At 41.8% G+C, this 14954-nt stretch overlaps 1 protein-coding gene across 1 annotated transcript in view; it reads right to left on the bottom strand.

Moving 5' to 3' along the window:
* The window catches only part of Chn2 (chimerin 2), a 276818-nt gene that overhangs the window by 127074 nt on the left and 134790 nt on the right, over positions 1–14954 (bottom strand). The window contains exons 2-3 of the mRNA XM_005377472.2: positions 13469–13507; positions 364–419 (exon numbers count right to left, since the gene is read on the bottom strand). Of these exons, the coding sequence (XP_005377529.1) occupies positions 364–419; positions 13469–13507 (95 nt within the window). The remainder of the gene's footprint in view (positions 1–363; positions 420–13468; positions 13508–14954) is intronic.

The raw sequence follows: 14954 nt of genomic DNA, 5'->3' as shown, positions 1-14954 counted from the left end.
ATTCTCTCTGCTGAAAATATTTCACAATTTAAAACTAATAAAAGAATGAAAACAATGGTAATAAAAAAAAATACCCAGCCAGAATATACATTTTAGGGAATTTGCAAAGAATGTCTAATTTCTTCTGCACTGGTTAAAAATGTGAGGCTTCTGATTCTAAATTAGTTTGTAAATACTTTTAAAATAACATTAAAATCAATTTTAGAATATAGATTGTTAAGATGTTAAATTCGGTGACACTCTAACAAATGTTAATAGAAGAAATCAACTCCCAAGAAACCTGAAATTCCCCAGACATAAATATATAGTGGTGACAAATTCATCATCTTTAACAAGGTGTACTAGAAATAACTGAGCACTGACCTCCCGAGGACAGATGATCCTCTTGGGACGAGGTGCCTCTTGCTGTAACTGATACACTGCCAAAAAAAAAGAAAGAAAAAAAAAAAAGAAAAGAAAGATAATTATAATTAGAAAAGTGCAACATATACCAACCTGCCTTCAAATATTCCCACTTACGTTCATCTACAGAACTTGGACCTGCAGATATGAAAAACAAAGAAGATACAGGCACATTTGTCAGACTGAGTTAAGTCAGATCATTTATATGGAAATTACTCACCATGAACATAAACTGGCAAAATTGATTTTTTTTCATTCTTCTAAGGCCAATTGAGTTTTGTAATTGTTACTGGCATTGTTATTTTATGGCTTTCTTGGAAGATGAGATACAACTAAAATTCTTTTGACTGTTTTAGAGAGGAAATTCTACTTGTGAGTACCTGAATAGTAAGATCATATAACAGGATTCCTGAATTTAAATGCCCATGTCTCGACATAGCAGGAAAAGACCTGGCATTAGGAGTGTCATTCTCTGAAATGTTACAGTTATGTACAAAGACAGTTGATTTTGTGAACGAATGAAACACCAAGACATCCCCCCCACCCTGTCTCTCCCTCCCCTCTCTCCATTTTTGTTCCACTTATCACTGAATGTTTGTGTATTTGAAACTGTTCCATTTATTGTCCTTTTTATTGGGCCCTTTCAAATCTTAAATAATAACAGCTCTCTTTTAACTTGTTTTAATGACCAACTTTCAGGCTTGGGCCTGGAGGGAAGCAAGTAATTATTTTTGCATACTATACAATTAATTTATCAGACTTTTGCTCGTGATTATTCAGACTACAAGTGATTTTTCTGCTGCTCAGTTAATACACTCTTTCTCTCACACACACACGTGCATGCTCTTGCACACCCCCTATGCACACACACTAGAGGATGGATCCCAAGACTTTGTGGATGCCTAAGCAAGTGCTCTATCACTGAGCTGCACACCCAGCCCTGATTATTTCTTATAGAGGAAAAAGCTATCCTCTGCCAGTACCTTTGGATACTGTTTCAGTGAAAACAGGCTGAAAACAAACCAAGCTGATCCTGAAAAGGGAAGAATTAATTTTACATAAAATAAATCTACTAAAAGTTAAAAATCAGATCATATAAAGTCCTTCTAGAAACTGTAAGAAGCTCAGCACAAATTTATGATTTATTCTTTGACCTAAAAATAAAAAAAGAATTTTAATGGAAGAGCAGTCATATGGAAATAGATAAGAAAATACAGGTTATAATTATGGCCATATTATAATTATGGCTCCCTGATGACTTCAACTCCACATAGCTGTTTTCTTCCTAATTAAGTGTAGGGTACTGGGCCTTGGCACAGAGGAGAAACTATCCAACCCTCTTATAGCTGCAGTGGGCCACATCTCATCGGTGTAGGCTGCCCACACTACTGATACCCACATATAAAAGGAAATCAGGGTTCAACACAGGCTTTGGCTCAGAAAGATGTCAAAAATGACAGAAAAGAAGGGGCCTTGACCTCCCAGCTTTCTTGGAGAAAGAACCTAAAGGTCCTAGTGAACCAATGCATGACAAGAGGGGCTGGCTGGCAGGAAGATGGGTCGCTTGCACACCAATGGTCACCAGTGGGCACACACGCTTCAGCTTGTGCCCATACTTCCCTTGGCTTCCTCAGCACCATGCATCCTGGTTTTCCTGCTATTCTGGTTTTTCTTTCCCCATGTGTGTTTCTGACTTCCCACTCTGCCTGCCCACTGGTCATAGGAGATTCCCAAGGTACATCACAGAGCCTGCTCAGGTCTCGTTCCTCCTCCTCAGGACTTGGCTCTAGCACTAAAATGTCGTGAATCATCTCCATGCAGAAAGGTTTCCAGCTCTGCTCAGGTCCCTCCTACTGCAGATTTTTCCTGAGTTTCTCAAAGGCAGCTCAAATGCAACACGCTGAAAGTTAAATTCGGGGTCTTTCCCTTTCACTGTAGGCCTTTTTTCCTGATCTCCACCAAGGAGCCACCACCCATGATTTCCCCAGCCAACACACTAGAACACATCCACAACATCTCGAGTGGTCAGCTGAGCACCAGGCCTGTCAATCTGCTTTTTCTCAGGTCTGCTCATGCCTCTCCTTCAGTATCACTAACGCCTCACTCCAAGCTCTAGACTCTGACTCCCTCTGCCTGTTCTCTGCCTGGTGGAGCCAGACAGATTGCTCTAAATGTTAATCAGATCATGCCTCTTGCCTCAAAAGCTTCCGTGGCCTCTTATTGCTCTTGGGTGAAGATCAAAGCCCTTAGCATGATATGAAGCCCTAACGGTCTTTCTTCTGGCTTTTTCAAGCACACCGTGTATCATGCTCTCTGCTCAGTCAAGTTAGCGTCATCTCCTTTCCTGAATGCACGTACTCTATTCAGTCTCAGGGGCTTGTACATGCTGTTTCTTCTGTCTATGGTACCCCCTTCTCCTCCCTCTCTACCTCTAGTTATATGCCTCTCATTATTATGACGTTCGAACATCAAGTTTTGGAGCAGTCCTCTCTCACACCAGACTCAAAGACATTACCCTATTCTGTATTCTTATAATTTCCCATATAATTCTGGAATCACTGATGTGATTCTAAAAGGAAAATCTCTCTCTCCACCGATGTTATTTTGTTTGTGGTTTTTTGTGGGGGGTGGGGGTGGCACTGGAAATTGAACTCAGGACCTTGAGCTTGCCAGGCAGGCACTTGTACCACTGAGCTATATCCCAAGCCCTCCTTCAATGTTGTAGTCTTGTATTCTCAATATTTGTTGGGATCTGTGGATGTAAATACAAATAAACACAGAGCCTTTGTTTTGAAAAATCCATTTTTGAGAGAGATCAAGAAGTTAGAATATTTTTATGAAATAGGGCAGTAAATACAGAAGATGCCAAACATTATTTACTGAAAAGTGTGGGTTACCAAGGTCCGTTGAAAGGAAAGGTATATGCCTATACTTCTTTATCAATTTTTCACTCGCATATGCTGTACTATGAGCAACTACCTTGAAGATAACAATGTACAATGTACTGAACATTGTTGCTCTCCTACAGTCTTTTTTTTGAAACTTTATAGCATTGTTTTTATTGTTTGTTTTTCTTTTCTTTAAAATAAAAAAATTTTTTTTTAAAAAAAGGGAATGGATAAATGAACTGTGACACTCTTCTAACAGACGTCATGCTTCACCAGTGATGACTGAGAAATCTCTGTTACCACTGACGGGGAGTGGCGTTCAGGATATTCTGTTAAGTAAAAACCCAAGGTAAAGAAATACAGTGTAAGTTGACTCTCAGTAGCTACATGGTCTGTATTTGTAGATTCAACTAACCATTGAGTAAAGATATTTGGAAAAAATTCCATCTGTATTGAACATGCATGACTCCTGGTCATTATTCCTTAAACAATATAGTACAATAACTACTTCCATAGTAGATGCATTGAACTGAGCATTCTAAGTAATCTAGAAATTATTTAAAGTATATAGGGAGGGCTGGGGATTTAGCTCAGCAGCACAGCACCTGCCTGGCAAGTGCAAGGTCGTGAGTTCAATTCCCGGTACTGGAAAACAAACAAACAAACAATAAATAAAGTATATAGGGAGTCTGTGCACATGTTATATGTAAATATTGTGCCAATTTATATCAAGGACTTGAACATCCACAGATTTTGTTACCTGTAGAGATCTGGAAGCCAATTCCTTATGGAAACCAAGGGGATATATATATATATATATATATATATATATATATATATATATATATACCTTCATGCATACACAGTTATGGCTTGAGTCTATACATCCCCCCAAAGCTCCACGCAGTCATCATGAATGGGGCTCTTTCAGAGGTGGCTGGAGCTACAGTGTGTTACACTGGGATTGATTCATAGTGCAGTATAAGGGCACTAGGATTAAGTGTGTGAGTGCTATTCACCCTAAGAGGCTTGGATAAGATATAAGAGATAGAAAGAGCTGTAGTTGTCTCTTGCTTATTTGCTTTGCTACTTGCTCTCCACCATGAATTTTCTTTGTGATACCTGTCTGCGCTGGAGCCAGTTGATTATGGACTGAAACCTCTACAATCTGTGAGCTAAATAAACTTTTCCTTTTAACTTTGGGGGTAGGTTTATTTTGTTCCAGCAAGGAGAGAAGTAACACACACATACACATAGATAAACACACCTATACATATGTACAGTACACATACTTTCATTTTAAGAAAGGGAATAAAATAATAATATGTTTATTCTTCTTTGCTTATATCTATATAAATAAACTCTGGAAGAAAAAAGGAAACAATAAAAACAGTTATCTTAAGGGGATAAAAAGACAGGAGCGAACCGGGAATGATGGTACACTCCTGTAATCCCAGTACTCTGGAGGCTGAGGCAGGAGGATTGCTGAGTTTGAGGCCGGCCTAGGCTATGTAGTAAGACCCTGTATCAGATAATGAAAACCAAAAAAAAAGAAGAAGGAGGAGGAGGAGAAACAGGAGTGGGAGAAAGATTCTGAAAGATTCCTCAGTGTATATCATCTTTACTGTTTGGGCCTCTGGACCATGTATCTCTATTACTTATTCGAAACAAGATAAAAAGGCTGGGGAAGACAGGGTCAGAGAAGGCAACTGTAAAGAGAAAACATGAGGAGAAGTTGCCTATAAAAGGCAGCGAAATAACTGTGATCCTTCCTCTGGCGATCACAGTATAGCTTATGCCTTTCACAAACCATAAGGGAGGCATGGCCATGATCCCGGTACTCTGGGAGGCTGAGGCAGGAGGATTACAAAGCTAACCCAACCTAGGAAATTTAGCAAGACCCTGTTTTGTTTTTTTGTTCTTTTAAAAAAGGTCTGGGGATGAAACTTAGCGTGACGGCTCTGGATTCAATCCCCAGTCCCCAAAACAAAACAAAAGTGGGGGCTGAATGGAGGCCCTTGGTCCCCTTGTATCAGCCCCAATACTACTAAGCTCTTCATTAGTACAACAGGAACCAAAGGGGTGATCGCGTAGAATCACAGAGAATTTGACCCCATACAGTAGCGCTCTCCAAATTTGGAGACTTTTGTCCACTTTCCTGTCTCCCTCTTGGTGCCTCTGAGGCCAATAGTGACACTGGGGAAAAGGGTGGGATGGCTGCGAGAACACCATTTTTAGTGGAGGAGGCTAAGGAACAGCACCTGTTAAAAGAGAGCAGCATTTTCAGCTAAATGCTCCTTTGCAATTCATATCAGCAAACATGTGAGCATCTGCTGCACGCCAGACACCACACTCAGCATTATGTGGGGGCTCCAGGGATGCACAAGAGAGGCAGGCGGAGGGAAGGGAGCGCACGCTGAGTGCTGCCACGGATCAGGAGCAGCACTCCGTGAGTCTTCACAGGAACCCCCCGAACGGCTTTGCAGCATTATCACCCTGATTTCTCAGATGAGGAAGTATATACAGAGAAGTTAAATATTTGTCCTCGGAATTAAGCTAAACTATAACTTTTGATTTCAAAGCCCCGGTGTATTATTCCTATGCCTCTCGTCCTTTACACTTGTATCCTCCCTCTACCTGGGTGGCTCTTTCCCAATATACGCATGGGTAACTCACTGCTTTCCTTCAGGCCTTAGATCTCAACTTATCAAGGAAGCCCTCCCCAACTGGCCTGTGTACAACTGCTCCTTTATACTGCATTCATTACCATAGACATTGTTAATTAATAAAACATACATATTTATTTATTTTGTATACTACGTGGCTTGACTACAGTGTGAGCTCCGTGAGGACAGAGACTGTTCTGTCCATGCAGGGTCCCCAGTGCTTGGAACAGTGCAGGGCACAGAGTAGATACCTGTTGGATATTTGGGGAAGGGACACACTTTTACGCCTTCAGGGAGACAGATGCAGTGAAGGAGGTGTGCTTGAAGAAGCAAAATCAAGGTGACACAAGAGCTTTATGGACGGGGAAGGAGGAAGCCCTCGGTGCTCAGGATGGTTTCCCAAGGGGGCAGAAGCGGGGACGTCCTTGAGGGACTGGGGTTTCCGCAGTAGAAGACAGAGAGGGTTCCAAGATGGGGAAAGAGCGGCAGCAAGGAGAAAACATGATGTGCGCAGCGAGGGCCCAGTGTAGCTATGTGCGAGAAGGCAGGGGAGCCGGCCCATGGATGCCGTGCTAACGAATGTGGGTTCTTTCTTTAATGAGAGGCAGGATCCTGTTTTTACCAGGAAGGCAACATTGCCTCGTCTGTTTTAGAACCACAATGAGAAGAATGGCAGGTCTCTTGTGTGCATCTTCTCATCGATTCTCCCCAGTCAGCTTTCTGATAACTTACTGATAAACTAGTGGAGACCCTTGCCTCCTCTGAAGAGACTCGAGGCCACACAGATCACAGGATGAAATTCAGACTGAAAACCTGGATTTCCAGGCTCCCAAAGCCTGTACTTTGTAGTCTCAGCCAGTGGTTCCCTGAAGTGGATGGTGGAGAGGTCCCATTGGGGCTGCTTACATTAGAATCCACAAGAAGTGATTATGAAATACAGGTTCCCAAACGCCATCCCTCCATCCCTTTCCAGTCTGTTCTTTTTAAATCTCTTCAAAAGAGTCTAAGGCATACCATATCCAGGAGGAGGGCTTGTCCTTTGGCTCTCTAAAGGAGGGACTGGAGAGAGGCCCCTTGGATGCAGAAAAGTGAGAGAGAACAGCATTTCACTTGCACACAACAGACATGGTGAAGGTGTGACTGAAAATAACACTGCGGAAATGCAAATGAGAAGACAAGCTGACTGCATAGGAGGATTAGCAGGATTTCATCCCAGCTGAATGGAGAGAAGGACCTTGAGTGACTGAGAGATGGAGCTGCCACTAACAGAAATGAAAGATGCTGGCAATGGAACATTTCTGGACAGGGTCTCTCCCATGTCAGCAGCCTACATCCCACAGCTATGTCTTCCAGGTACCCTCTGAGCATAATAAAGAAAAATGTAGTAGTTCCCCAATCATACAATGGGAACAGAACCAGCAAGAGGTGGCTTGGAAGAGGAAGTAGGGGAGGTTCTGTGCACCCTCTTCAGCCAGGGGTGCCGCCTCTCCCTCCTGGCCCTGCTGCAGCAAACATCATTAATTGATCACTTGTTTCTCAGTCAAAAGGTCTCAGAATCTGCAAGACCTTCTCCATGCTGCTCCAAGCAACAGAAGTTGGCAAATAGGCACAGAAGCCTATTTGCCATCTGGGTTATGTGTCTGTCTATGCAGATAATGAGATGGCAACCAATTGCAATGGCAGCCAAATAAAAAAAGAGCCCAATTTGCTATCTTAGCTTCAAATGGGAGCCTGTCCATCATTTTCAGGGTTAGCTACAACAGAACAAAAATCTGTGAAAAAAAATCTCCAAGGCATGTTTAATACAACTGAAACATGTCACATAATCTGAAAATGTCACTTCTTGAATTGTCTTTGTTCAACAAACACATTTCACAAGCAAAATGCAATAATGAATGTCATTTTTTAGGTGGTTCTGTGGCTGTGTGCAGAGAGGTGACAAGATAGAATTTGCTTTCTACAGCAATGTCCCAAATAGGTCCCAGGCACTCCCTCGCACTGGGTCTTCTGTAGCACTGGTGAAATCCTCAGCAGTGGAGCAAGCTGTCTGTAAGGGCTGGTGGTCACTGGGGAATGTGGATGTGAAAATGGGAATCCCTGGTTTTCCATGAAATCTAAGACAAATTAAGAAATCCAATGTTTTACTTTTTCTTCAGCAAGAAACCTGACTCACCCTCCCCTGGGGACAGAATCAACTTACTTCTGCAGATGACCTATGGATGCCCAAGGCCTGGGAGGTAGTGAAGCCCAGTCCCATCAGCTCTGGGAAAGCCCCCAGGGATGGCTCCTGAAGTGCACTTCTTTATAAAGAGGGCCTGCAGGGCCAGGAGCTGAGTGTGGCCACCTGGTCATGACATTAAGCCAGCGATACTCTCACCACTTGTGTCTTCTCAGCTTTCAGGAAAAAAGCTTAGGGATGTGATCAGGGAATTGCACATGCTGTAGATGTCTTCCTTGGCTCTTAGGGACTGCTACTTCTCTTGTCCAAAGGCAGTGGGAAAATGCAAGAACAACACCTGTAGAACTTCAAATCAGGGGGTCTTGGGCATGTATGTGCCTAAGGGAGGCCTGTAGGGCTTGAAAATTGCAGAACTCCCACTTTTCCAATTCAGAGATCTGGAATAGGACCAAGGAATGACTATTGTAACTATTCCCCCTGTTATGGTGCATATTTAGATATTTCCCCCAAGTTTCATGCAGTCACAGGTGGGACTTTTAGGAGGTAAGTGGATCATGGGGGAGTGATTCTCATCAGTAGAACACTGAGGAGTTTATAGGTAATATGATGCTGGGAGGTGAAGCCTGGTTAGAGGATATGAGTCACTGCAGGAGGGGTCTGGAAGGGTGTCTCTCCCTCCCTCCACCTTTGATCTCTATCTGCTTCCTCCCTGCCTTGCCATGAACAGTTGTCCTCTGCTATGCCCCTCTGCCATGCCTTGGAGCCACGGACTGGAACCTCTACAAACTGTGAGCCAAAATAAACCTTTCCTCTTTTAGGTGTTGGGTATTGTGTCTCACCCATGAGAAAGTAATGAATACCCCCCACCCCGCAAGATGACGCTGATGCAGAGGGTCAGCAGACCAGGACTGTGTGATTCCAAGCTTCTATTTAGAAAGTCAGGCATGAAGCATGACTACTTGACCTGCTGCCTAGGAAAGGCCCGAGGGAGAGCTGTCAGACACAGCATCTGCTGCCTAATAGGCATTTGGCCTCTTAAAAAAGAAAATCTTTCTGAGTATACCCATGATGGTTCGTATTTGAACCTGTCTGCTTAGGGCAGTGGTTCATGTAGTTCTGGCTTAAAGTTTCACATGTGCTTTTATTATTATTTTTAGGTGAACTTAAAGTAGATCCTCAAACCTGTACTGGAAATGGAACGCAGGGTCTTCATACTGAGCTACACATCCAGCCCTTCTCTGATCCCTTTTTAAAAATTTTATGAAACAACAGAACAAAATTTCACAACAAAATAATATAAGAATAACAACAGTTATACATGGTGTATTGTTATCTTCATTTTGAGAGACCAGTCTCACTACAGACATTAAATTGTCTAGGCTGGGATCAAACTTGTGATCCTTCTGATTCAGCCTCCCAGAGTGCTGGGATTACGGGCATTCACGACCACGTCTGACTGAAAGCAGCTTTTTCTTTGAGAGCATTGAAACCAGCCCTTTCTCAGGGACTTTATCAATGTTTGGAGGTTTCGTCTTAAAGTTGAGGATTAGCTGCCAAGCTCAGCAATCAGCAGTGGTGGTGGCTAAGAAAGGGAGAACAGAGAGGGCAGGAATTCAGCACAGCCATGTGACATCATCACTCATTGAGTCAAGAACCAATTATATAAATCCTTGAGGCCCCACAACACATCAAAACATTGTCTGGCTTAAGCAGAGACTTCATACACATTTGCTGGGCAGATGAATAAATTAATGAACTTTAGTTTTATATAAAATATTGGGAGAGCTGATTTCTCAAGTTCCTTGCTCTTACATTTCTAAGTCTGACATCTGTGGTCACTTTCCCAGCATCTATTTTTATTTTCCCCTTTTCAACATTTCTCCAAGTTTTCTAAGCATGTGGGTTCTAAGGATTCATCCTTCCTTGAGTTCCCACAGCAGGTTCTGATCAGTGTAGGAAAGTCAGCATGTCTCAACTCCCTGACTCCACTGCTGGATTCAGGAACAGGTAACCCAGGTCAATTAAGAGACCTTGCTTAAAGTGTCAATAGAAGAGACTGTCTCTTTGTTAGCTCAGCAGCTCCTCAGAGAAGAAGAAATACCTCTGGCACTGTTAGTAGCTATCTGGAGAAAGACATGCTAAGAATGAAACCAAACCTCTCAAAGTAGAACCAAGAAAGGAAGAGATACATACAAGGTCATGGTGATGCCATTTGAGTTGATGGAACAAGTCAGGCCTGAAGTCACTGTGTCTGGGCTTTTTGCTTAAGTCAAAGAAACTGAGTGGAGTAAACTGTTACTTGCAGCCAAGAACACTGCCATTAGCATTAAAACTTAAAATGCCTTCCTAAAGTCAGTCATTAGAAGTAGACTAATGTCCTCTCAAGAATAATGTCATAATTGAGGCTAATCTTTTACCATGAGTTATGCATTTGCTAGAGTTACAAAGAATGTGATAGAAGAGTATAGATTCCACAAATGATATGTTAATGAGTTTGGCATTGGTATCTAAAATTAATTTCTCAGAGAATGATTTGTGCACATTCCAAAGAAAAGAGGGTGGCGATTCTTAAGGCTCAGAATGGACTTACTCACAGGTTATTTAGAACAAAGCAAATTTAATATTTTGATATTAAATATCAAGCCTTTGTTGGGCTTTCCAATAAATCCTACTGTGTTAGCATACTTTGGGTTTTAGAAGTGCCTTAGGAAGATCTGTAAAGCCCTCAGATTCCTTCTACAAGCCATCTATCATGACTGCAATCAAATCCCAACTTTTCTGTAAACTCTTTTCTAATTCCAACAGGAAGAGGAGTAGCATTTGGTTCCTGGAGTCCATTTACAGTTTAAATTTAATTGGTTTACATCTGTGTCCTATTACACTGCAAACTACAGGAAAGTGTGGATCACATTTTATTCTCTGTTGATTTCTAATATTTATCCTCTGACATTACAAAAGTATTTGCTGAAAGATTAAACGAATGGGTGGCACTGTTTGGAGTAAGACAGAGTAGTGTGAAGCTGATAACTATATTATGAGGTACATTTATAAGTGATCCAACACCCAATGTCAAAGAATTTGTGGACCCAGGACACCCAAAAGACTGCTCAGTGGTGATGCTCAGGACTTTTACAACATGCTCTTGGTGCTGTGGATGACACATTTTCCTCATTTCGGAGGATCCACATCATTAGGGTCCCTCAAAGAGCCTGGATGACTATTAGATGTATCTAAGATAGAGGACCTTTCTATATGCCATTAGGTTTTTATTTAACAGCCGAGACCAACCTTTTGGCAAATGTCATTTTATGACTCTAGAACAAGTTGAAAAAACAGAATTTAGATAGGAAAATCACATTTAAACCCAGAACACTAGGGTGAAATTGATATTGTGGACATGTAATTAACGATCTTCTCTCTAGCTTCCTTAGGACATAAAAGTGCTTTTTAGGAGACAAATTGGATGGGCCAAGGTGACACAGAAAAAGATGAGATGAATTTGAGTCAATGCCATCCTTTTGCTTCTGTAAAGCTCTCTGTAGTGGCATTTGCTCAACAAATATTTATTGGGTGGTTAATGTATGCAAGGTCGTGTGCATGACAGTGTGCAAGACACAGTAAGGATGGAACCTCCAATACCGCTCACTACAGATATTTTGTTGATTTACTGTCAGAGCACTTCACACTCCATTAGGAAACAAACAAACAAAAACATCCAATTACTAAGTCATTAGCATTGCCTTTTAAAATCCAAGATAGGAAGGCAGAGCACTAGATTGGGACGGCCCCTGGAGACCCACACAACCCCTTTATTTCACAGATGGAAGAACAGATTCCTGTAATGAAGAACGAGATTCCTCTGGATGTGCTGACATGGAAAGATGAAAACAAGTTATTTGTGGAGTGAAACAAGCAAGTTGATGAGCATCAAGTACAACATACAGGCATTTGGACAAAACAAAACAGCAACAACAAAAATACCTCAATATTAAGCATGGCTTTTTAAAAAGAAACAATGGGAAGGACATATATTACAAAACTGGCAGAAGTCAGCCCTTGGAAGATGGGGCAGGGGCTAGAATATGAGATGAGGGCTGGTTTGTGTAGATTAATGGAAAATTCCTGTCTCAGCTTTATGTATTTCAGTGTAGCTTTGTATTGCTTTTGGAACAAATATGCACATATATATGCGTGTGTGTGAATGGCTATGTATATATTATATTCACACGTTGCTTAGTGATGGGGAAACGTGCCGGAGAAGGGCATTTTCAGGTGATTTTACGGTTGTGTGAGTATCAGAGTGAACTCACACAAACCTAGAGGGTATACCCTGAGGCTATATGGGACATACTGTTTACCTGGGTCTGTCATTGACATGTATATACATATATACATATATATATATATATATATACATACGTATATATATATATATATACACACGATACAAAATATCTAAAATTTTAAATAAGTATAAAAGAAAGGTCTTGGAGACATGCAGGTGGTTGGCCAGGCTTGCTTCTGGGTGGGGAGACTGCCCAGTTCCTTACCCTCCCTGAGTAGTGTTTTCTACTACCTGGGATGGTGATAATAATGGTGCTCATCTGTGAGAGCTAGGATGAGAATCTGTGATCCAGTGGCTTAGTGCTGTGGCTGGCACAAGGCAGGTTCCCAATGGAGCACATCCATAGTGATAGTAGTAAGTACTCTCGGTATTGTGTGTAGCTATGGAGCAGAAAGAAACCCTAGCAGTGAGGGTTTCCAGCTTACCACAACACTTTCCTTTCATACTGGACAACTATCCCCTAATACAGTACTCAGGAGCGAGAGTTGGAGGGGATGAGCACTGCTGCCTTCATGAGGGGAGCTGACTGGGCAACCGATGGGCAGATATGATCTCTGTTCCTAAGGAGTCACCCTACATGACCAAATATTAACTTTCGCTCTTGGTTATTTTTTCAGTGGTTAATGCAATTTGCTAGCACAGCCTTAGGATGATCAGCTAAGAGCACAATTCATGGAAACCAATAATTCACCTTTAGTGGGGCAACTGTATAAAAAATAGAAATAAGATAAAGCCCCAAATACAAGTCAGAAGGTCCATCTTTTTCTCTAATCATTCTTGAAAGGAGTTACAGGCCATCATTAGCTCTTGGGGATCATGGGAGAGGTGCTGAGTGAATCCCCTCTGACAAAGCTCTCTCCTTGGTGGGAAAGGAAAGCTCTGGTTTCAGGGCTATGACATGGGACTACCGTGCACACCATACAACTAGCAAGAATCATGCAAGCAGGCGCTGACGACTTCAGAAGAGGTTTGCATTTCATGTACTCACAGTATGATTTCCATATCGGAGGCTGGTATTCTTCAGCATCTAGAATAAAAAGAAAGAAACCACTCCATCAATCTGCGAGGCAAACTGTCAGCATGTGTCTTCTCTGAAGGGAGAACAGTCTGTCAGCTAAACTTGCATTCCAGCCCCAGGGGACTCTCGGCTCCTGGGGGACAGTTCTGGGCATGTGGGAGGGGACTGTTCATGAAGATTTTGTAGCTCTAACACCACTTTCTTCAGATCGCTTACTGTGACAGAGTGACTGCTTTCCAATTTTCATAGAGCCCAGCAAATCAAAAAAGATTTTAAAAGCAATTAACTTGATTGTACCCTTTAGTAATCCTTTCAAACAGTATTTACTCAACTTGGCATAATAAACATATAATTTATCTCACAGTTTCCCATCAGACCTTTGGCCCATTTATTAAGATTTGAGGGCAAGACACAGAGTGGCAAGTGTGTAATATTAAATGTGGAAAGTTGTGCAATCCAATCCACGGAGCTCCTAAAACACTGGGTCTGTCAGCAGGGACACTGATGATTCAATTGGAATTGCATTATCTCCTTGAATTAACTGCAATGTGAGACTTAGAAAATCTCCAGAAACCCCTCAGCAATCAGTGTCAGAGTGAGAGTTACAGCACAATGGAGAGGATGGAATTGTCATTTATCAACGAAGAAAATAGGCAATGGAAGAAAATCTGCTTGTTCAGTCCACTCACCCATCTCACGCTGACAGCTAACTTATTATCCTGATGGTAGTTATGAGTTCTGGGCTCACAGTTATGAAGCCAGGGGCAAGAACTCTTCAGGCAGGGGAGGAAAGTCCCCTCCCAAGTCACAGCATGTGGAGCAGGGGAACCTGAACAGGTCTCCAACTCAGCCCCTTTAGATAAGGAATCTCTGCTTTCGTCATTCTCTCCTCCCAAGGTTGCCCTTGGTCGGTCCCTACAGTGTCCAGTCCTTTGACTCCTGTCCTGTTAGAATTTTTCTAACCTCACACAGGAAGATAGTTTGAGAATGTTTTTCTCCCTGAGAAATAAATGTGCTATTTATTAATAAAAGCTAGCTTAAAAGTGGTAGACTTCTTCCAAATCTTGCTCAAGTACATTCGTGTACTTAAATTATTTTATAATTAATAGCTTGCTTTCTGGGGCTCATTGTATCTCAGTGCTCAACTAAACACCTACAAAGATCGCTTCAAACAAATGAATGTGGATTGCTAGATCTGTGTTGTTAGGAACCAAGACTGGAATAAGCCCTGTAGGTCCAGTTATAAATACACTTGTGGTGTCATTCAACTTGGTTTGCTGCATAAATATAGGCATTAAGTCTTAATACTTGCATCAGAGTAAGAGAACAATCTCTTAGTGAGCTTTTAACCTAAATAATCGGTTTCATCCTATATGTGACAGAAACCCATTTTAATGGGTTAGTATGCACGTTTATAAAAAGCATTCAAATAAAATAAATCAACATGCTGAATTTA

Source organism: Chinchilla lanigera, unplaced genomic scaffold (genome assembly GCF_000276665.1).
Source record: "Chinchilla lanigera isolate Chin_1 unplaced genomic scaffold, ChiLan1.0 scaffold00009, whole genome shotgun sequence".
Classification (NCBI taxonomy): Eukaryota; Metazoa; Chordata; class Mammalia; order Rodentia; family Chinchillidae; genus Chinchilla; species Chinchilla lanigera.
The sequence above is the reverse complement of the archived record's forward strand: the minus strand, read 5'-3'. Positions and strand labels throughout refer to the sequence as shown.